The sequence below is a fragment of the Pristiophorus japonicus genome, chromosome 18 (assembly GCF_044704955.1).
Source record: "Pristiophorus japonicus isolate sPriJap1 chromosome 18, sPriJap1.hap1, whole genome shotgun sequence".
NCBI classification, from domain to species: Eukaryota; Metazoa; Chordata; class Chondrichthyes; family Pristiophoridae; genus Pristiophorus; species Pristiophorus japonicus.
The window spans coordinates 95174919-95199226 of record NC_091994.1 but is presented as its reverse complement, the minus strand read 5'-3'; the positions used below and the strand labels follow the sequence as shown (position 1 = coordinate 95199226).

At 49.5% G+C, this 24308-nt stretch overlaps 1 protein-coding gene across 1 annotated transcript in view; it reads right to left on the bottom strand.

Moving 5' to 3' along the window:
* Positions 1-516: 516 nt before the first annotated feature.
* LOC139229304 (coiled-coil domain-containing protein 50-like) overlaps positions 517-24308 on the bottom strand; it is a 56544-nt gene continuing 32752 nt past the window's right edge. Inside the window, exons 6-12 of the mRNA XM_070860986.1 lie at positions 12176-12281; positions 7038-7198; positions 4628-4690; positions 3536-3664; positions 2679-2794; positions 1692-1789; positions 517-1428 (exon numbers count right to left, since the gene is read on the bottom strand). Of these exons, the coding sequence (XP_070717087.1) occupies positions 1274-1428; positions 1692-1789; positions 2679-2794; positions 3536-3664; positions 4628-4690; positions 7038-7198; positions 12176-12281 (828 nt within the window). The 3' untranslated portion in view covers positions 517-1273. The remainder of the gene's footprint in view (positions 1429-1691; positions 1790-2678; positions 2795-3535; positions 3665-4627; positions 4691-7037; positions 7199-12175; positions 12282-24308) is intronic.

Here is a 24308-nt window from a genome sequence, read left to right as displayed (position 1 = left end):
CAAGTAATGATTAAGAATGAAATTCTCGCAATTTTATCAACATGTCAAAAAATGTTTAAAGATTAAGTTGCAAAAATGATCCGATCTTTGGTCAGTGATTCTTCCTGCAGTGACTCTGGGTCATTGCGCCCTGTTGGAGAGCCCCCTACTGAGATCAGTTATTTCAGCACAGACTAAAGATCAAGAATGGGATTTTCCAGATCTGTAAACTCATTCAAACACTCAGCTTGGGGGAAGCCCGCGATGGGGCATTTAACATTGAACACAGGTCCTGACTGGAGTGGTCTGGTACAGCAGAAAGGTCCAAGCTTTTTAAATGCTGTAGCTCTCTGATGGGACGAGATGTTTAGCAGTGCTAGGTCAGCAAGGCATTCCTCCAGAAATGGGGAGCGTGGAGAAAATGGAATGTAGCACTGTTGCTGTGCTTCCCGTAATAGAGAGTTTAGGAGACTCAGATGGTGAGGTTAGATATAAAGCTGCTTGCTCAGCCCCTCACACCCTGACCCCCCCCCCCGTCCCGTCCCTCGGAGCACAGAGCAGGCATGCAGAGTAGTAAAAAGGCCCAATTGACAGAATAGTTTTCCTGAGGTTGGAGCTCATTGCGTTATTGAGGCAGATTAGAGGGAACCTCACCCTGCACCTGACCCGGGAGGGTTTGATGCTGGAGGCGAGGTGCCGCCATTCTCCAGCACTGACATCGCTCACCTCCATCCACACAGAATTTACATAAATACATGAGAAACCATGGTGGCAGGCAGTTCCCACACCTGCCCAGCAACACGGGGCCTGAGCGATCCTTCTCTCTGCCTCAGCCCTGGGGAGTCCAGGAAAAAGCAAGGGAGGAGGACATTTAAATTTAAACCCGTCAGTTTCAACAATGAAATTACCATTTCCAAGTCGCATTAAGGCAGCTGATCTTTCAGTCGAGACCCAAAGCTGGTTATTGCACTCAGAGCACTCCACCCCCTCCCCACTCCTTTCAGTATGGATATTAAACTACAGCACATTGCAGGAAAGGTTCTGTTTACACCAAATTCAGAACCAGACCTACAATCCAGGTTCCAGTCCTGTCTGGTAACACACCTGGAGCCAGTGCGCAAAGGGGTATGAGGTTCAATGCTGCACAGAACAAATATTTCAACGAGTGCTTCAAGCAAAGTGCGCTGTAGAAACCTGGAGCTTGTATGAAGAACAATATGCGTGCGTGTGTCGACCAACGGAGGCTTCCCGGAATGGCCGACACACTCAGTCCGTTACACAACCCAGGCCACCCTCACTGCTGTTTGCACCCTTCCTTCTTCTCCTTTGATTTCTGTCGCACCAGCTTCTCTTCCTGCCGTCTGGTCGGTGGAACAAACATTGGCTCCGAGGAATCGTCCAGGTAGTCATAGAAACCGTCCGGCGGCACAGCACGCGAGTGAGGCAAGGCTGTGGCAGGAGAGAGGCAGACAGACAGACATCAATAATGTACAGAGGACAGATACCCGGGAGCAATGCTCCCATTAAATATTACTGCGGGCGCGTGGGCTGTTTATTTAAATGGCCGGCACCTTTAAATTTGCTGTGCGGCTACGCATGCGCAGTATCATCAACAGGGCAGCTCGTGAGCTTCCTGCGCGGTACCTTCACAAGGGTCCGGGGCGTTTAGATATAAAGTTATTGCTCCGTGAGGGTGAATGTGAACGTAATACCTGGTGGAACAGCAGGGAGTGGGTCAGAGGAGTGCTCAGTGTTTTTGGTTTTAAAGGTTGGATCCAGCTCCTCGGCAATGTTCCTGGGAAACAGGTATCTGCAGCAAAAAATAATGAAAGAACATACTATGAAAACATTATTATACATCCAACACAGCAATAACTCACTCCTGTTACTCTGCAGTCTTGTGGAAACTATGACTTTCTGGACAGCCCCTAGCACGATCTATATTTGGATGGGCAGGTTTCTCATTTACTCTGTAGGTGGAACGATTCGGAGTTTGAACCCTGGTTTCGTTCAATGGTGATAGTTAACGGGACCCACTTCCGCCCACCTGGAAGCTCAGGGAGTTTATTCAGCGAGTAGCCAAAACATGCAGACCACTCGGTCCCAGCTCTGGGCTGGATTTGTTGATCACAGGGATGCCAACATGCTATATGTAATGTATGTATGCCTGGGTTTACCTGCCACCAGGGGGAGCGACCGTCGGAGGTCATTGGACCACAGACACACACGTGCAGCCCTTGTATATAAAGAAAGCCTCCATGTTTAATCCTCACTTTGAGAGCTAATAAAGTAGAATCAGGTCGCACCTGATTGAGTTCACGATACTAAACCCATCGAGTTATTGCATACGCAACACTACAGTTGCTCTCGCTGCTGTAGGGAGGGCGGGGTAGGTTGTATTTGGGGTAATACAAGGGTCACTCCACCAGATTACTTTTCCGTGACCTCAACAGGAAATAGCCCCCCCCCCCCCTTCCCAATAACACAAACATAAACAACTTGGAATACCCCTCAAAAGGGCATCGACAGCTTCAATGACAATGGGGCAAGACCGGAGTGAAGGAAAGTTCCGTATGTAAAGCGGGGGAGGGTCACGAATCCCCCTCAGTGTGACAGAGTTTGAAGCCATTCCTCTCTGTCCCTCCCCTCCCGCACTGGCTGTATCCACATCCGATGGGGATATGGCTGGGAGTGCGTACCTGGCCCGTGGCAGCTGCTCTGTGGGAGATGCCCCTCTCTCAGGGGTCTGCTCACCGCTCGGGGACGGGAATCCTTCAGAGTTCAGTCGCTCTTGTCGAGAGGAGCCCGCTATACTCTGGAAATTAAAGATAACATTAATCAAGTCTAATCCACCCTACAGTCCCCTGCCCCCCATCCTCAGTAATGGAGCTGTACAGACAAGTGTGGGGGGGGTCTCTGGTTTGACTCTCAGTCAGTGGCGAGTTATAGTTAACCTCATACATCCCATGCTGGAGATGGGGAATGTTTGATATCCAGCGATTGCTGCTGAAAACAGCAGTGTGCTTGGATATTGGGCGAGGTTAGACCCGGTCAAATTACCTGCTAACCCAAGGTTAATGTACGAAGGAGATCGACTTCAGCAAGGCACCAAGTGAATGGTCAGCCCCTCCTGCGAGGATTTGGGGAATCAGAAGGTTCAGGAGAGGATGAGGAAGCAAACCGCTGAAATCAGACATCACGGTTCAGCAGAGGCTCCCTGATCTCAGCCGCTAACAGACGGAGCCGTTTGCCAGCAGCATTACTGGTAGCTGCACCTCTCCGTGATGGTAGTGCAGAGATTGGCACGATGGGCTGAATGGACTCCTTCTATGCTGTATCATTTTATGATCGGGAGTGTGCCACGCAGGCAAACACTGACACAAACTCAAAACCAACCAACCCATGACAACAGATTATTGCACCAACACTCCACTTGCCCATATTTGCTACATTTAGTCATGTGGTTAAATCAAACAAATTGGATTCTTGGATCAAGTTGGTGAACTGTGCTAGAAGCTGAAGTTTCTTCTCCTAGATTTGATGCATTCTCCCTTACCCGTCGCTCTGGCCTCTCCGAGGAATCGCTGCTTTCTCCTGAATACTCAGTCCTCACCACCTTCTGGTCCAGCCCCTTGGACTGCTTGTGGGCTTTCAGTTCTTGCCTCTGGATAAACTTGGCTATTTCCTGGTAGAAGCAGGCTTGGTCTTAGTTAGGCCTTAGCTTTTGTCAAGTCAAAGGCTTGCAAAATAGACAACACATTTCGTGCAAGAAACGTTTTAAAAAAAACCTTCCAGTTATAAACTGCCTTTCACAATCTCAGAACATCCCAAAGTACATACAGCCAATTAAAGTATTTAAAAAAACATCTAGTCACTTTTGTAATGAGGAAATGTGGCAGCTAATTTGCGCACAGCAAGGTCCCACAAACAACAATGTGATAATGACCAGATAATTTGCCCAGGCATCCCCCCCACTGACCTGCCCAGATATCCCCTCCTCACCCTACCTGCCCAGGCATTCCTCCCTCTACCTGCCCAGGCATTCCCACCCTACCCGTCTAGGCATGCCCCTCTTACCAAAGAGAAGGAAATCATGGCAGTATGTGATACCTCCAGCAAGTTGGAAATACTGTGAGGAATCTCCGTTTGAAACCCCTGCCCTGGGTTCTGTACATTGACCTAGATATTGAGTAATAAAGGCAGGAGCACACAAATGGCAGTGATCCTAACATCCATCCCAATCCGGGGAAATATCTGCTGTAAAACCCCCAATCCAATTCGATTCCTGATTCTGCCCGTGCAGGATCCTCTCCCCACCCTGGACCCTCACCCTGCCCCAGGACCCCTGCCCGGGGGACCCTCGCTCTCCCGCCACTGGACCCTCGCCCTGGAACCCTCACCCTGCCCCAGGACCCCTGCCCGGGGGACCCTCGCTCTCCCGCCACTGGACCCTCGCCCCGCCCCGCAACAGGACCTTCGCCCTGGGACCCTCGCCCTGCACCAGGACCCCTGCCCGGGGGACCCTCGCTCCCCTGCCACTGGACCCTCGCCCCGCCCTGCAACAGGACCTTCGCCCTGGGACCCTCGCCCTGCACCAGGACCCCTGCCTGGGGGACCGTCGCCCTCCCGCCCGCCGCACCACCGTTACCTCATCCTGTGCGACTTGCGCTGTACGGAAGTCCTCCTCCTGGTTTCTTTGGCTCCTTGATTTCTGCAAGAGATTTTTCTGGAACTTAAGTTCAGATTTATACAGGAGACAAGAAGTAGAACAGCGTGAAAAGCAACATGCAGTAATATTTGATTGTGAACCTACAGCGGTTTCTCGGGACATGCAAGAAGAAAAAGCCAGCAGACCAGAGAGTCTCAGAACCCGTACAATCCTTTTGATCAGATATTAATTCTCGGGATGTGGGCGTCGCTGGCAAGGCCGGCATTTATTGCCCATCCCCCAATTGACATTGAGGTGGTGGTGGTGGTGAGCCGCCTTCTGGAACTGCTGCAGTCTGTGCTCCCACAGTGCTGTTAGGGAGGGAGTTCCAGGATTTTGACCCAGCAACAATCATGTCCAAGTCGGGATGGTATGTGACTTGGAGGTGGTGGTGTTTCCAGGCACCTGCTGCCCTTGTCCTTCGTTGATAATTGAGGTCGCAGGTTTAGGAGATGCTGTCAAAGAAGCCTTGGCAAATTGCTGCAGTGCATCTTCAGATCGAACAGACTGCAGCCACAGTACGCCAGTGTTGGAGGGAGTGGATATGGAGTTCAAATTCCCACTCTAGTTACCCATTCACACACTTCCATTATCCCACCTTGACCTACTGCCCTCAGCAACAACCTCCCCCCTCCCCCGGCCCAGCAAAGGCCCAGCAAAACACCCCCCCGGACCAGCAACCCCCCGGATCCATTACACAGGAACATGGAGTGCTGTGGAGTATTGAATGAGTGTACCTGTCCCATTCCCAGCCATGTACTTATCCACCTCCTTATTTAAGAAGTTTAACCTACTTTCGCTCCTGCTTTCAAAAGGGATTCCGATCTTCGAGCAATCATCGCTCGGAGGAAAAGGAAGACTCAATTTTTTCTTCTCTAAACTTCAGTTCCTCGGTCAGAAACATTTTCATTTACAAATTCAAATGTTATAACACATTTTGTTTGATGAACTGGGATCCTAACTCAATGTGGAATCATGTCAGTATAACGAATGGTCTCCAGACTGAACTAAAGTGAAACCATAACACTGGATTGGGCTAATGTGGAGTTGCCATGGTTACTGAGGGACAGTCAACAACAACTTGTATTTATATAGTGCCTTTAACGTAGTGAAATGTCCCAAGTCGTTTCACAGGAGTATTATGAGACAAAAATTTGATACTGAGGCACAAAGTAGAAATTAGCACAAGTGACCAAAAGCTCGGTCAAAGAGATAGGTTTTAAGGAGGATCTTGAAAGAGGAAAGAGAGGTAGAGAGGCGGAGGGGTTTATGCATGGAATTCCAGAGCTTGGGGCCTAGGCAACAGAAGGCACGGCCACAAATGGTTGAGCAATTATAATCAGGGATGTTCAAGAGGGCAGAATTAGAGGAGCGCAGATATGTCAGGGGGTTGTGGGGCTGGAGGAGATTACAGGGATAGGGAGGGGTGAGGCCATGGAGGGAACTGAAAACAAGGATGAGAATTTTGAAATCGAGGTGTTGCTTAACTGGAATCCGATGTAGGTCAGCGAGCACAGGGGTGATAGGTGAATGGGACTTGGTGTGAGTTAGGATATGGGCTGCCGAGTTTTGGATCACCTCGAGTTTACATAGGGTAGAATGTGGGAGGCCAGCCAGGAGTGCGTTGGGATAGCCAAGTCTAGAGGTAACAAAGGCATGGATGAGGGTTTCAGCAGCGGATGAGCTGAGGCAGGGGACGAGACGGACGATGTTACGGAGGTGGAAATAGGCGGTTTTAGTTATGTCGTGGATATGTGTCGAAAGCTTATTCCAGGGTCAAATATGACATCAAGGTTGTGAACAGTGTGGTTCAGCCTCAGACTGAAGTTGGGGAAAGGGATGGAGTCGGTGGCGGGGACAGAAAACAATGGCTTCAGTCTTCCCAATATTTAATTGGAGAAGATTTCTGCTCATCCAGAACTGGATGTCGGACAAGCAGTCTAACAATTTAGAGACCGAGGAGGGTCGAGAGAAGTGGTGGTGAAGTAGAGCTGGGTGTCGTTAGCGTCCATGTGGAAACTGATGGTGTTTTTGGATGATGTCACCAAAGGGCAACATGTAGATGAGAAACAGGAGGGACCAAGGATAGACCCTTGGGGGACACCAGAAGTAACGATGCGGGACGGGAAGAGAAGCCATTGCAGGTGATTCTCTGGCTACGATTAGATAGATAAGAATGGAACCAGGCGAGTGCAGTCCCAGCTCGATAACGATGCACAGTCTCAGTGAATGTTTAGTGACCATGACGATAATCGGATGCGGAAACCAGTTAAACTATCAGGCGGACCAGCCCAACCTCACTTTAATGACCAGTGACCCTCGATGAGTGCCCCAAATCCAGCCCACATACCAGCTGCACCATCCTCACTTCCTCCTCCTCCTGCAAGAGACGGGCCAAGGCTTCGTCTCGCTGCAGCTGCTCCCGGTCACTCTCGTAGGAATCTTTGATATTCAGCTCCGCAACCTCCCTGTCCAGAGGGTTCCGCTCATGTCCACGCCACAACCTCGGCCCTGTAAAATACCAAAAGCCATTTACATTCTGCTCTCCGTAAACTGTCGACTCGTGCGAGCGTGGCAGAACACAGGACCATGGACGCCCTCCCGATTGGCTATTCTTCACGCGCAAGTGGGGGCCGGCTATTCCACTGTGGGGAGCACTACTTACCGATGTCCATCTATGAAAATTCTTCAGTTGGGGGGGGGGGGGGGGGGGAAGAGTCATTGGATAGCGATCAGGTGCAGGAACAAACTCTGGTGGACTTGTCCCCTTCAAGCCCAGCAAGTTGAAGTCCATTGCAGTGTCTCACAGCACTGGTCAGCTTAGTCACCACATCCCGTCTCTCTCCTCAATCTGCCTCGTTCCCTAATGTGCTCCGCTCTGCAAAGGGTGAAGTATGAATGCGTGTGGCCATCACATCATCATGCAAAGCACTGACCAACTGTCCAGGAAGCACCTAGTCTGACCTTCCAACTTCAAAAAGGAACATTCCTTACCAGATATCTCTTTTGTAAGTTGTATTTGGTCATTTGTGGCTTTTTTATATTAAACCAATGTTCAAAAGCTGGAAGAGCACCAAAGCTGCGATACTTTTCGCCAAAATAAATCTGATCGAGGGGTTCAACATTTATAAGGCGTTTTGAGAAGGTAAATTGTTAAAAACTAGTTCCACTGGTAGGTTACTGGAGGGCAAGCGAGCCCCAGGTGGACAGAGGAAACGCTTCAAGAGCACCCTCAAAGCCTCCTTGCAAAAGTGCAACGTCCCCACCGACAGCTGGGAATCCCTGGCCCAAGACCTCACAAAGTGGAGGGAGAGCATCCGGGAGGGCGCCGAGCACCGAGGCTCTATGCTGAGAGCAGGCTGAAGCCAAGCGTAAATAGCGGAAGATGTGCACGGCTACCCAAGCACCCCACCCACCCCTTTCTCCAACCACCGTCTGCCCCACTTGTGACAAAGACTGTAGATCCCCCGCATTGGACGCATCAGCCATGAGGGCTCATTTTTAGTGTGGAAGCAAGTCATCCTCGGCTCTGAGGGACTGCCTCAGAGAGACTAGAGGGCATAACTTTACGGTCACCAAAAGAACAAAGGAAGAGATTAGGGGGAAATTTATTGGGACATGGAGTCCTCAATCATCAACAGCAGTGGGAACAGAATCCACAATAGCTTTGAAAAGGGAAGTAGATGAAAAAGAAAAACTAAGAGGATTTTGGAAAAGGGCATGGGATTGGGACTAAGGGGATAGCTCTTGGGAGAGTCAGCTCAGGTACGGTGGGCCAAATGGCATCCTCCTGTGCTGTAAAATTCCTGTTTCCCATACTAGCCCCCCCCCCCCCCCCCCAACCCCCCCTTTAATTGGACATCTGATGTCAGTCGTGGCTCTGTGGGTACTACCCTCTCGCCTCGGAGTACTCCAAAAACTGGAGCACAGAAATCCAGGCTGACAATCCTGTGCAGTGCTGAGGGAGTCCTGCACTGTCGGAGGCAACATCTTACAGATGAGACGTTAAACCACAAAACGGTCTGCACCCTCAGATGGATGTAAAAGATCCCCTGGTGCTATTTTGAAGAAGAGTAGGAGGAGTTATCCCCGGTGTCCTGGGCCAATATTTATCCCTCAACTAACATCACTAAAAAAAGATTAGCTGGTCATTATCACATTGCTGTTTGTGGGAGCTTGCTGTGCGCAAATTAGCTGCCGGGTTTCCTACATTACAACAGTGACTACACTCTAAAAAGTACTTCATTGGCTGTAAAGGGCTTTGGGACGTCCTCAGGCTGTGACAGGTGCTACATAAATGCAAGTCTATTCTTTCTTTTCAATGAGTGCAGATTTCTAAACTCGCGTGTACGCCTCCTGTACCCAGTACAACTTGGTTTTCAGAATCCAAGGCCCTACACTATGAGTATGGACCCTAAAGGTGGTCCGGGCTGGGCCTCCCTAACCACTCCAGGTACCTGGCTGTATTTCCACACTCTCACTTCGCCGCCCACCGCTCCTCCGGCTTGGCTCGCTGACCACGCCCGCCTGGCAAACGCCGTCGTCTCCCGAGCCGGGGCTGCTGGGCTGCAGCACACTCTCCTCCCGCCAATCGCCTCCCCGGCACGAGCTCCGGTGTTGGCCATGATGGACAGGCTTCCTCGCACCATCCGGTTGGGTTCTCCAGCACCCACTGTCCGGACCAGGCCCTTGACCAGGAGCCCGATGGCCAGCCCAGCCCCGAGGATGTTGGGGGCCTCGACTCGAGGTAGCTGGAGGCACCCCACTGATGGTCGGACTTGCCTGCTCGTCGACACCCTGTCCGTGGACCACTCGGCATCTCGTGCCCCTGTTTCCCAGGAGATTGTGTCTGCCGAGGGAGCCTGGCCTATCGTCTCCATGGCAATGAGAGCTCGGGCCCTCACTACCGTCGCAGGGATAATAGCTCTCCGCTCTTGGATCGATACCTTCTTCCACATGCAAACACAAAGCAGGTGGGTTAGTGACAGGAAGAGGGTGAAAATATTATCTTAAAGTCATTAATCTTGCTCAGCACAGCTGGTTCAGAACTTTACCAAGTCGAATTTATTAGAGATACACTCAACCCAACACTGATGGGGACATTCGTATTTGAGCCAATGAAGTAACATCGCTCAACTTATTACAGAAGTCTCGTTATTTAACCCCACGTGCACTGGGACAGGCCCTCTGATCATTGTTAAGATGTATGGCAGGGGTAATTCAGAGAACGAGTTCAAATCCCACCAGAGCAGTGTAAGAATTTGAATGTGGGAATAAAGAGCTGGTGCGGTAAAAGTGACCATAAATCTGTTGGATTGTCGTAAAAACCCAACTGGTTCACTTGCGTTGGAGGCTATTCAGTGAAGGTTCACTAGGTTGATTTTGGAGATGAGGGGGTTGACTTATGAGGATAGGTTGAGCCTGTACATATTGGAGTTCAGAAGAATGAGAGGTGATCTTATTGAAACTTATAAGATAATGAGGGGGCTCAACAAGGTGGCTGCAGAGAGGATATTTCCACTCATAGGGGAAACTAAAACTAGGGGACATAGTCTTAGAATAAGGGGCCGCCCATTTAAAACTGAGATGAGGAGAAATTTCTTCTCTCAGAGGGTTGTAAATCTATGGAAATCTCTGCCCCAGAGTAATGGAGGCTGGGGTCACTGAATATATTTAAGGCGGAGATAGACAGACTCTTGAACAATAAAAGGAATCAAGGGTTATGGGGAGTGAGCAGGGAAGTGGAGCCGAGTCGATGATCAGATCAGCCATGATCTTATTGAATGGCGGAGCAGGCTCGAGGGGCCAAATGGCCTACTCCTGTTTCTTAATGCCCTTTAAAAGGAAGGAAACTTGCCATCCTTATCCGGTCTGGGCTTATGAGTGACTGCAGTCCCACACCAATGTGGTAGGATCTTAACTGCCCTGTGAAGTGGCCACTCAGTTGCATCAAACCTCAAATGGACAGGCAATAAATGGCGGTCTTGCCATTGACATCCCGAGAATGAATAGGCAATGCTCATTATAACGTCCCTTGTGAATAGCAGGCAATAACCCCATAATCCAAAGCTTCCTCACAGGCTCCAGAATTTCCAAATTGTGTGAAGTTTCAGAGCAGAGGGATTTGGCCAACACACAGCCAGCAGAGAATTGGAACAATCGTCCCCTGGACTACAATAGATGTTGGTGCCAGAGAGCCCAACGTGTAACACCAGCCGGAGGTTGGATGTTCGAGCTGTTGGTTTGATATGGGATGCCCACCCTGGGTAAGTGAAACATTTCCCGGCCATTTGATACCCAGCCCTTCCCAGTCCCAGCTCCCATTGCTTGGTTTTTAAATTGATAGTTAGAAATTTGAAGGCTCAGAGGAAAAACAAAGCTTTTGATTTTACAACAAACCAAGCTCCCATCACCAGTTGCCAAGAACAGGACAGCAGTCAGTCAGAAGTAATGACTAGTACCAGCACTGGAAGAGCACGGGAGGGCAGGGAGGGAGGGAGCCAGGGCGTGGGAGGGAGGGAGGGAGGGAGGGAGGGAGGGCACGCGCGGGTGGGAGGGAGGGAGGGAAGGAGGGAGCCAGGGTGCAGGAGGGAGGGCGCGGGACGGAGGGAGGGAGGGACGGACGGAGGGAGGGAGCCAGGGCGCGGGAGGGCGCGGGAGGGAGGGAGGGCGCGGGAGGGAGGGAGGGCGCGGGAGGGAGGGAGGGCGCGGGAGGGAGGGAGGGCGCGGGAGGGAGGGAGGGAGGGAGTCAGGACGCGGGAGGGAGGGAGGGAGGGAGGGAGGGCGCGAGAGGGAGGGAGCCAGGGCGCGGGAGGGACAGACAGAGAGAACGAGACAGAGTGCCACAGAACAATCACACCCAGTGGCAGAAGCCGATTTCCAAAGCTGGCAGAGAGAGAGAATGAAGCGTTGTGCTGTGGAAGCAGGTAAGGCACAAGAGTATCCAGCAGATTCCCTCTCAGTAACCAATAGCGAAATGAAGCCCAAAATTACCACACAGAAGCAATGTTTGCAACAGGTGTCCAAACTTTTCAGACAGTGACAAATACTGGACACAAGCACAGACTACTCGGCCTCAGCCAAGACACAGGAAACATTAAAGGTCAGGAACGTAATTGGAGGGAAAGTAACTCCCGAGCTTTGATCCGACAATATCGAGCAAATTCCCCATTGTACCATGGAGGAATGAACAAGACCAGGAATTTTCTTGGGGACGGGAGCTGGAAAGGCGGAGAGCGAGGGACAATCCCCGGCTGGCAAATAGTCCCAAACTCGGTGACAGGTGGAAACTGCAGCCTGGGAAACTGCACCGCTCCTAAACTGGAGATCGAGTGTGCAAATCGAGGTCATCGCCCTCCCAACTCCTCGCTCACACTCAATTAGGCGGCCTCTGGAGGTTTGATGGTCCAAGACGGACACCCTGGTGGTGAACCTATCCATACATTATCCGACTGGGACTATCCCACAGGGGAGCACTGGATGGTTTACCTCTCTGCCTGTGCGTCTCTTCCCGAGCTCCATACAGCTCAGCCTCCAGTGCCAGTCTTCTCTGGTTCCTCAGCTCTTCCTCCTCCTGTAACCGCCTGGCCACTTCCTACAGTTCCAACACAGGTACAAGATTAGTTACCCCTGGGCACCCGTTTGCTGAAAATCCCCTTCAGGTTTCCAAACAGAGACAGGAAACTCCTGGGATAATCTCCAAGTGAAAGCAAGAAATAAATTGGGCATCGGACCAAAAGGGGAGGGGAGGAAGACAAAGAGCAGGGAACCAAAATCAGCCGGAGTTTCCATTCCTGCTTGGTATCCAGTGACTGCACACTGGGAGAGAACAGGTTGGGGCTGATCACCCATGGCAAACGGCCAAGGTTTAAATATCAGAGCAGCATGAACCTGTGGAGCTTGACCCCAGTGAGAGTCAGCACCTTCAGGGGAGGAGGGACTTGAACCCCAGTGAGAGTCAGCACCTTCAGGGGAGATGGGGACCCTGACCCCCAGTGAGAGTCAGCACCTTCAGGGGAGGAGGGACCCGAATCCCAGTGAGAGTCAGCACCTTCAGGGACGGAGGGACCTGAACCCCAGTGAGAGTCAGCACCTTCAGGGGAGATGGGGACCCTGACCCGCAGTTAGAGTCAGCACCTTCAGGGGAGGAGGGACCAGAATCCCAGTGAGAGTCAGCACCTTCAGGGACGGAGGGACCTGAACCCCAGTGAGAGTCGGCACCTTCAGGGGAGGAGGGGATCTGAACTCCAGTGAGAGTCAGCACCTTCAGGGGAGGAGGGACTTGAACCCCAGTGAGAGTCAGCACCTTCAGGGGAGATGGGGACCCTGACCCCCAGTGAGAGTCAGCACCTTCAGGGGAGGAGGGGATCTGAACCCCAGTGAGAGTCAGCACTTTCAGGAGGGGAGGAACCTGAACCCCAGTGAGAGTCAGCACCTTCAGGGGAGGAGGGACTTGAACCCCAGCGAGAGTCAGCACCTTCAGGGGAGGAGAAAAGGGAAAAGGGAAGAGGTTAAACAATTGAGGACTGCACAAGCTATGCAGGATTATCAGGACAGCGACACACAGAGACTCACAAACAGCAGCTCATTTCAAATGGGTTATGATTGGGGGAGGCGATGATGATGAGCAAACAAGACCCACAGACTGATCAGAGCAGTAGGTGGTCACAACAAGCTGTGAGTTGGTGGGGAATTTCAGCAGTAATTCTCTCAAGTGCTTTGACAGGAAATGAAACACTGACCAGAGCCGTACCAGGAAACAGCAGTTCAAAAACCGGTAAAATCAAACTGCTCATCGCGCAGCCAGAGTAAAAGCAAAACTAGGACTCTGAGCCACACCAGGCTAGTGACAGAGCCCCACGGGTCCTGGGGTCAGGGGCTTTACGACGGAATGTGGACCGACACCCACCACTTCTGATCAGTGCCACCACTTACTAGAAAATCAGTAACTCCCCAGGAAATAGATTACTATTATTTAAAATTAGTATATAGACAACAGCCCTTTCCCTCCCGTGGACCCACAGGTTAGATGAACAGGAAGTCGTATAAATCAGGAAGGTGACCTTGCTCCTCCCCATCTCTAATCTTCTCCAACCCTATAACCCTCTGAGATCTCTGCTCTTCCAGTTCTGGCCTATTGGCCGGGGGGGCGATGAAGAGACAGACAGACAGACACACAGAGGGGGAAAAGAGAGAGAAAGACTTGCATTCATATAGTGCCTTTCGCAACATCAGGACTTTATGCTTTACTCCCAACTAAGTACTTCTGAAGTGTGGTCACTGTTGTAATGTAGTAAACGTAGCTGTGCACAGCAAGCTCCCACAAACAATAATGTGATAATGACTAGGTAATCTGTTTTCAGGGAAGTTGGTTGAGGGATAAATAGTGGCCAGGTCACCAGGGATGTCTCCCCTGCTCTTCTTCAACTTCAAATAGTGCCATGGGATCTTTTATGTCCACCGGAGATCCGAAAGACGGCATCTCCGACAGTCCTGTCCTCCCTCAGTACTGCATTGGAGTGTCAGTCTAGATTGTGTGCTCAAGTCTCGAGTGGGACTTGAACCAAGGATGGAAACACAAACAAAAATCTTCACTGGATTCCTTCAAGGATCCAGACATGCTTAACCTGGACTTGACTGCACCACAGAATCTGTTGTGGAGAATCTACCAAATTCTCCACTGGACTGTCCTAATTTTAAAAGCACGTTCTCACTGAGCTTAAGGGAGGCTTTTATAAATAATCACAGAACCTGCTCTTCCTGCAATACAGTTTCTGTAATTAGGACTGCTACCACATGGGGGCGCTGAACTCCACGATCTGGTATATCTCCCCTCTCTGTCTCCTGAAGGAGCCAATTCCTTGTTGGGGTCAGTTCCGAGGTTGCTGCATCTCCTCCAGTATCTTGCCCAAGAGCCTCGTAATGTGTGAGCATTAGCAAACTATTGGTCTACCAGAAAAGTCACATCCTCCAGAATTCCTTCACAGGAGCGGATTCTCCCTCCTCCCCCCTTTACAACCCCACCTGGCCAAGGTTCTGAGCTTAACAGCAGTTACCCTGCACCCAGGCTCAGAATCACAGACCTTCCTGTTTAATGCTCAACTACTGACCGACAAATCAGGGACCCCAGCATCAGATTATTGTGTGATAGGGTGCTCACTCCCCCCACCATAATTCTTGGCATCGAGTGTCACCCGATCCCCCCACGCCCCTCACTCAGTCACCTGCCCCCCTTCCCCACTAATCTGTCCCCCCCTCACTCACCCCCCCACTAACTAATGCCAGCCATTTAAAGATCATATGGGTGAACTACAACAATTGTACATCCTTGTGTGGCGTAAGAATAAAAAAGGGAAGGTGGCTCAACCGTGGCTAACAAGGGAAATTAGGGAAAGTGTTCAATCCAAGGAAGAGGCATATAAATTGGCCAGAAAAAAGCAGCAAACTGGAGGACTGGGAGAAATTTAGAATTCAGCAGAGGAGGACGAAGGGTTTAATTAGGAGAAGGAAAATAGAGTATGAGAGTAAGCTTGCAGGGAACATAAACACTGACTGCAAAAGCTTCTATAGATAAGTGAAAAGAAAAGGATTAATGAAGACTAATGTAGGTCCCTTGCAGTCAGAATCAGAGGAATTCATAATGGGGAACAAAGAAATGGCAGACCAATTGAACAAATACTTTGGTTCTGTCTTCACTAAGGAAAACACGAATAACCTTCCGGAAATACTAGGGGACCGAGGGTCTAGCAAGAAGGAGGAACTGAAGGAAATCCTTAATTGTCAGGAAATGGTGTTAGGGAAATTGAAGGGACTGAAGGCCAATAAATTCCCAGGGCCTGATAGTCTTCATCCCAGAGTACTTAAGGAAGTGGCCCTAGAAATGGTGGATCATTTTCCAACATTGTATAGACTCTGGTTCATTTCCTATGGATTGGAGGGTAGCTAATGTAACCCCACTCTTTAAAAAAAGGTGGGAGAGAGAAAACAGGGAATTATAGACCAGTTAGTGAGGAAAATGTTGGAATCAATTATTAAAGATGTAATAGCAGTGCATTTGGAAAGCAGTGGCAGGATCAGTCCAAGTCAGCATGGATTATTGAAAGGGAAATAATGCTTGACAAATCTTCTAGAATTTTTTGAGGATGTAACTAGTAGCGTGGATAAGGGAGAACAAGTGGATGTGGTGTATTTGGACTTTCAAAATGCTTTTGAAAGGTCCCAAAAAGATTAGTGTGCAAAATTAAGGCACATGGTATTGGGGGTAATGTATTGACGTGGATAGAGAACTGATTGGCAGACAGGAAGCAAAGAGTGGGAATAAATGGGTCCTTTTCAGAATGGCAGGCAGTGACTAGTGGGGTGCCGCAGGGCTCAGTGCTGGGACCCCAGCTATTTACAATATACATTAATGATTTGGACGAAGGAATTGAATGTAATATCTCCAAGTTTGCAGATGACACTAAGTTGGGTGGCAGTACGAGTTTCGAAGAGGATGCTAGGAGGCTGCAAGGTGACTTGGACAGGTTAGGTGAATGGGCAAATGCATGGCAGATGCAGTATAATGTGGATACGTGTGAGGTTATCCACTTTGGTTGCAAAAACAGGAAGGCAGATTATCTGAATGGTGACAGATTAGCAAAAGGGGAGGTGCAACGAGACCTGGGTGTCATGGTACATTAGTCATTGAAGGTAGGCATGCAGGTACAGCAAGCAGTAAAGAAGGCAAATGGCATGCTGGCCTTCATAGCGAGGGGATTTGTGTTTAGGAGCAGGGAGGTCTTACTGCAGTTGTACAGGGCCTTGGTGAGACCACACCTTGAGTATTAGTTTTGGTCTCCTAATCTAAGGAAGAACATTCTTGCTATTGAGGGAGTGCAGTGAAGGTTCACCAGACTGATTCCTGGGATTGCAGGACTGACATATGAAGAAAGACTGGATCGACTAGGCTTATATTCACTGGAACGTGGAAGAATGAGAGGGAATCTCATAGAAATATATACAATTCTGACGGGATTGGACAGGTTAGATGCAGGAAGAATGTTCCTGATGTTGGGGAAGTCCAGAACCAGGGGTCACAGTCTAAGGATAAGGGGTAAGCCATTTAGGACCGAGATGAGGAGAAACTTCTTCACTCAGAGAATTGTTAACCTATGGAATTCCCTGCAACAGAGAGTTGTTGATGCCAGTTCATAGATATATTCAAGAGGGAGTTAGATGTGGCCCTTACGGCTAAAGGGATCAAGGGGTATGGAGAGAAAGCAGGAATGGGGTACTGAAGTTGCATGATCAGCCATGATCTTATTGAATGGTGGTGCAGGCTCGAAGGGCCTACTCCTGCACCTATTTTCTATGTTTCTAGGTTTCTAACCCAAACCCTCCCCACACTCATTAACCCGACACCCCCACCACTAACCCTGCGCCCACCCCCCCCCCGCCCCCATCACTCACCCCAACATGGTAGAATTCATTATAAAGATGGAAAGTGACACAGTTAATTCGGAAACTAGGGTCCTGAACTTAAGCAAAGGTAACTTCAACGGTATGAGGCGTGAATTGGCTAGAATAGACTGGCAAATGATACTTAAAGGGTTGACGGTGGATAAGCAATGGCAAACATTTAAAGATCACATGGATGAACTTCAGCAATTGTACATCCCTGTCTGGAGTAAAAATAAAACGGGGAAGATGCTTCAACCATGGCTATTAAGGGAAATTAAGGATAGTGTTAAAGCCAAGGAAGAGGCATATAATTTGGCTAGAAAAAGCAACAAACTTGAGGACTGGGAGAAATTTAGAATTCAACAGAGGAAGACTAAGGGTTTAATTAAGAGGGGAATAATAGTGTACGAAAGGAAGCTTGCAGGGAACATAAAAACTGACTGCAAAAGCTTCTATAAATATGTGAAAAGGAAAAATTTGGGAAGACAAACGTAGGTCCCTTGCAGTCAGACTCAGGTGAATTTATAATGGGGAACAAAGAAATGCCAGACCAATTGAACAAATACTTCGGTTCTCTTTTCACGAAGAAGACACAAATAACCTTCCGAATATGCTAGGGTACAGTAGGTCTAGTGAGAAGAAGGTACTGAAGGGTATCCTTATCAGGTGGGAAATTGTGTTAGGGAAATTGATGGGATTGAAGGCCGATAAATCCCCGGGGCCTGATGGTCTACATCCCAGAGTACTCAAGGAAGTAAGCCCTCGAAATAGTGGATGCATTGGTGATCATTTTCCAAAAGTCTATTGACTCTGGATCAGTTCCTATGGACTGGAGGGTAGCTAATGTAACACCACTTTTTTAAAAAAGAGGGAGAGAGAAAACGGGTAATTATAGACCAGTTAGCCTGACATCAGTAGTGGGGAAAATGTTGGAATCAATCATTAAGGATGAAATAGCAGCGCATTTGGAAAGCAGCGACAGGATTGGGCCAAGTCAGCATGGATTTATGAAAGGGAAATCATGCTTGACGAATCTTCTGGAATTTTTTTTTGAGGATGTAACTAGCAGAGTGGACAAGGGAGAACCAGTGGATGTGATGTATTTGGACTTTCAAAAGGCTTTTGACAAGGTCCCACACAAAAGATTGGTGTGCAAAATCAAAGTGCATGGTATTGGAGGTAATGTACTGACGTGGATAGAGAACTGGTTGGCAGGCAGGAAGCAGAGAGTCGGGATAAATGGGTCCTTTTCAGAATGGCAGGCAGTGACTAGTGGGGTGCCGCAGGGCTCAGTGCTGGGACCCCAGCTCTTTACAATATACATTAACGATTTAGATGAAGGGATTGAGTGTAACATCTCCAAGTTTGCAGATGACACTAAGCTGGGTGGTGGTGTGAGCTGTGAGGAGGACGCGAAGAGGCTGCAGGGTGACTTGGACAGTTAGGTGAGTGGGCAAATGCATGGCAGATGCAGTATAATGTGGATAAATGTGAGGTTATCCATTTTGGGGGCAAAAACACAAAGACAGATTATCTGGATGGTGGCAGATTAGGAAAAGGGGAGGTGCAATGAGACCTGGGTGTCATGGTTCATCAGTCATTGAAAGTTGGCATACAGGTACAGCAGGTGGTGAAGACGACAAATGGTATGTTGGCCTTCATAGCTAGGGGATTTGAGTATAGGAGCAGGGAGGTCTTACTGCAGTTGTACAGGGCCTTTGTGAGGCCTCACCTGGAATATTGTATTCAGTTTTGATCTCCTAATCTGAGGAAGGACGTTCTTGCTATTGTGGGAGTGCAGCGAAGGTTCACCAGACTGATTCCAGGGATGGCTGGACTGTCATATGAGGAGAGACTGGATCAACTGGGCCTCTATTCACTGGAGTTTAGAAGGATGAGAGGGGATCTCATAGAAACATATAAGATTCTGACTGGACTGGACAGGTTAGATGCAGGAAGAATGTTCCCGATATTGGTGAAGTCCAGAACCAGGAGACATAGTCTTAGGATAAGGGGTAGGCCATTTAGGACCGAGATGAGGAGAAACTTCTTCACTCAGAGAGTTGTTAACCTATGGAATTCCCTGCCGCAGAGAGTTGTTGATGTTAGTTCATGGGATATATTCAAGAGGGAGTTAGATATGGCCCTTGAGGCTCAGGGGATCAAGGGGTATGGAGAGAAAGCAGGAAAGGGGTACTGAGGGAATGATCAGCCATGATCTTATTGAATGGCAGTGCAGGCTCAAAGCCTACTCCTGCACCTATTTTCTATGTTTCTATGTTTCACCTGCCCCTCCCCACCACTCACTCACCCGACACCCCCACCCTCCGACTCTAACCCCGCCCCCCATCACTCACCTCCCCCCCCCCCCCCGCCCACTTCACTCACTAACACATCATCTAACCCGATACACTAGCTGCTCATCCCACTAATCCATCAGTTTTTCGAGGGTTAACAAGCTGCAATGTGTTTGGAATGTTTACAGGGTGCAGATTAAACAGGTTCTCCAACCCGACCATTGCTCAGACAGACGGCAGGGGCCTCTTGGCTCCCGGGATTCTGTTCGGAGGCAAAAGGCTTCGACACAAACATCTGGCCCGGAGGCTGGTGAAATTGCAGCTGCTGAACAGGCGCTTCCCGATCGGACGCCACAACACCGCCCCCTGCTGGCACACAGCAGTCAGCGCCACTCGTAAAACCTCACAGCATGTTTCACACCTTGCGCAACAAAGAGATCGGGGTCAATCCGACAAGTGCAAGATGTTGAAATTAATTCCGGTAATTGGCAAAATATTCAGAGGGGAGATGGGGAGAATTTTTTTTAAAACGCAGCGAGTTATGATGATTTGAAACGCACGGCCTGAAAGAGTGGTGGAAGCAGATTCAATAGTAACTTTCAACAAGGAATTAGATAAATACTTGGAAAGGAGAAATTTGCAGGGAAGGAGTGGGACTCTTTCAAAGAGCTGACACAGGCACGATGGGCCAAATGGCCTCCTTCTGGGCTGTATCATTCCCTGATTCTCAGAGTTGGGATAAAAGTGTAAACGCATTTATAGCCAACAGAATTTTGAGGAAAATGAGTCCCGTCTCCCAGAGAACCCACCCAGATATTCACATGTGCTACATCTGTATCCCTCGGTCAGTGGTTCTCAAACTACGGTCCAGGGGTCTACGAAAAGCCCCAGTCGGTGATGGGGAGCGGGCCGGAGCGGTGAATGGTTACCGTGGCAGCAGCGGCGGCTGTGCGCTGCAGGAAGAGGAGAAGGAAAGAGGGGGAAGACTGCAATGAGTCGGAGGCGGAAAAGCGCAAGACCAGCTGTTCAGAGAGGAACCGACCGTCTGTAAACAAAGATCCTGTCCCAACTACCAGTGGGCTGCAGCAGCACCGGGAGACGCCAGATAGAACAGGCCCTGTAAGTTGGACATACAGTACCTTAGATCGGTCTGTCCACGGTCAAGGAGCAAATCTGATAGACTAATCTGGGCAGCACTAGAATACACCGAATAACCAATGCATTTGTAAATTTAAAATAATCAATGCTTTAAAAGCACTATCATTTTATACATACACTTGAGGGATTCCCGTTTTGCAAATGTCACCATTGTCAGAAGATCTCGGTACAGAATCAATACGAGCATTAATAATTTAGATGGGGGAGGGGGGGAAGTCAGTGATTACCAATCCACTTGAAAAGGGGTCCTTCAACTAAAACAAGTTTGAGAACCACTGCTCCATGTAACAGTGTACAACAACAACTTGCATTTATATAGCATCTTTAACATAGAACTACATCCACAGGAGCGTTATCAAACAAAACAAGGACAGGTGGGGTAGGTTTTAAAAGGAAGTGGGAACAGGTAGAGAGGTGGAGAGGTTTAGGGAGGGAATTTCAGAGCTTAGGGCCCAGGCAGCTGAAGGCATGGTCACCAATGGTGGAGTGATTAAAATCAGGGATGGACAAGAGGCCAGAATTGGAGGGGTGCAGAGATCTAGGAGGGTTGTAGAGTTGGAAGAGATTACAAAGACAGGGATGAGTGAGGCAATTTAGGGATTTGAACACAAAGATGAGAATTTGTAAATCGTGGCTCTGCCTGACCGGGAGCCCGTGTAAGTCAGGGAGTGATGGGTGAATGGGACTGGGTTAGGACATGGGCAAGAGAGTTTTGGATGAGCTCAAGTTTACAGAGGGTGGAAGATGGGAGGCCGGCCAGAGGAGCGTTGGAACAATTGAATCTGGAGGTAACAAAGGCAAAGATATCACTCGAAAACCACTCGCCTCCTCCAACCTCTGCTGACATCACCTTCTTGGTGTTCACTAATTTCATGCTGATGTTTAATGGTGTCTAACGCTAGGCTGGTTTGAAAGGCTTCGAATGCTGAGGTTCCGTTTAAAGTCGAGGTTTGTAGGTTTTATTTTACAGCTGTTCTATAATTGGAAACACATTGAGCAGCCCAACAGGTTCAAACCATTACCTTCCAGCACTGCCCCGCCATTACACATCTTAAATCACATTTACTTAAAACATCAAGATGTTTTATTGGGTTCCTGAGTAATCGGACATGCCAAACTTCTTTCTACATTTCCTCTGGCACCTACACTCCAACATTAAAAATCACCACAGAATAAAAAATATGAGCCCTTCTAAAAATAGTCCCTTACTGTGCAACATAGAGCAGAAAGGCTTGGTGTTTGATCCCCTGATCTCAGGATAGTGAGAGAATTATCAGAACTACCTGCCGCTGATCGCCATCTGCAGACACCCGCTTGAGAGTGCCCATGTGTAGACATCGAGGGAGATTAGAAATAAGCTGGAGTGCGATGCACCCCCAGGTTAAACAGCCTGGACACTCGCCATCTGGACTTGCAAAGGGGCACAGGTGCTAGTGGAACTACTCCAGTGAGAGTCAGCACCTTCAGGGGAGGAGGGTCCTGAACCCCAGTGAGGGTCAGCACCTCCAGGGGAGGAGCGGGATAAAATGGGGGAAATAGAAAAAGACAGTTGGTTGGAACTTCAGTACTTGATTGATTCTCATTTAACGACACGGGGCAGATTGCTGTCTGTGACACACACATCCATAAGCTGATGAACCAATCGTAGAAGGACACAATTCATTTAAATCGCTGGTCCCAGCACTTATATTGACGCATTACAGCACCAGCACTGAAGGATTAATGACTGACTGAATTGCAAGTTTAATGGAGTGATGCGGTAAAGCTGGGAGGAGGCATATATCCATCCAGTCGGGCATCATAAATCCCAACCCCATGTGTCTGAATCAAGGTATCGTCGCAGATCCCAAGAGGGACTGGAGTTTTAACTAACTCCTGCTGCTGACCGTTCAATGAGTCACAGCCCGCTGAGTCACATGCCACGTCCAATCCCCAGTTAGTGGATCAATTGACTGACACACCACCCCCACCTCCAGGTCAAACCGTCCCTCCTAAAACCGGGATGGAGATCAGTGCGATCTCAGTGAGCAGACCCAGTTATGTCCACTGATCGGGGGTGTGGGGCTGGGGTTCAGGGACTGGAGGATTGGACCGACACCAATAACTGCAATTAGCTCCACCACTGCCCCACAATCCCCTGCTCCACCACTGGCCCACAATCCCCACCTCCACCACTGGCCCACAATCCCCACCTCCACCACTGGCCCACGATCCCCTGCTCCACCACTGGCCCACAATCCCCACCTCCACCACTGGCCCACGATCCCCTGCTCCACGATTCCAACCTCTTCCACAATCCCCACCCCCCAACACGGGCCCACAATCCCTTCATCTTAGAACAAATAACGTCTTCAAAATAATTTAAAACATTAACTGTGATTCTCAAAAAAGGTAAAACCCATCTGTTAAGTGTAACTTTTCTTTTTACATCTCTAACATCCTATGTGGTGATTAAAAGCAGCCTAAATGAGGCACAGATGTCCCATGTTCCAAGAGTGGGCAGTCCCCTGTAACTTTCAGTCTGATGTACAACTTTAATTTGGAGCAAAAATTACCGGTTCAGTGAATCCACTGCAACAAAGTGCATTTAAAAGTTGCTGCCCACGGAAACATATTCTAGATTCCCAAGGCACTCCGAATTTATCCAGAGTACCGAGTCATACAGACTAGTGGCGGAGCGGGGGGATCGTGGGCCACTGGCGGAGGGGGGGATCGTGGGCCACTGGCGGAGGGGAGGGGGGGGGGATCCCTTCTTCGATTCCTGCTTTGTGGTTGTAGGTTGACAGCCATTGGCCTCAGCACCCCTGGGCGTCGGAAGATCGACTCCTGCCACACACGTGCGAACATTGGTTGCGAACGGGACCACGCTTAGATTTGATGCTCCCTATGGTCGAATAGTTGACCGACGCCAACCGTCAGGGTTCACGTACGAGAATGGGCCCCAAGGAGAGGTACTGGAGGGTGACCTCTACATTTGGAATTGTACCCCAAAGATTCAGGTTCATCCACTTCCACAAAGGACAGTTTGTCTCAATCCATTTGGCTCAGTGGGTAACACTCTTCCCTCGGAGTCAGAAGGTTGTGGGTTCAAGCCCCACTCCAGGACCCGAGCACATAATCCGGGCCGACACTCCCAGTGCAGTACCGAGTGAGTGCTGCACTGTTAGAGGGGCCGCCTTCGGCGTTAGCCTGAAGTCCTAGAATGGATCTTGTCCACAACCTTCTCCAAGTACCAGGGCAACCAGCTCAGCTAATCCGGCACAAATATTTGGCAGCTGACAGAGAAATCTCTCAGACCATACATAGAATTACATTACAAAAAAAGGCCAGTCAGCCCAACAGGTCAATGCCGGTGTATGTACTCCCCTCCTCCTACCGTGCCCCTGAATCCCTCTATTCCTTTCTTCCTCATGTAAGCACCAAGCCCTCCCTTAAATGCAGCAATGCTCTCTGCTTCAACCACTCCAGGTGGCAACGGGTTCCACATTTTCACCACTCGCTGCGCACCGAAATGCTCCTAAAGTTTTTATTTGGTCTGTTAGTGACGATCTTGTATTCATGCCCCCTTGTTCTGGACTCACCCACAAGTGGAAACACTTTCCCCACGTCAGCACTTTTGGCCCCTTCCCCATTACCGAACCTGAAACCTGCAAAGGCCGAGTACAGTCAGCAGCAAGCTGTGAACTGCAGGAGGGGGAGAGCTTGGGACGCAGCCAGGGGTAGCTTTA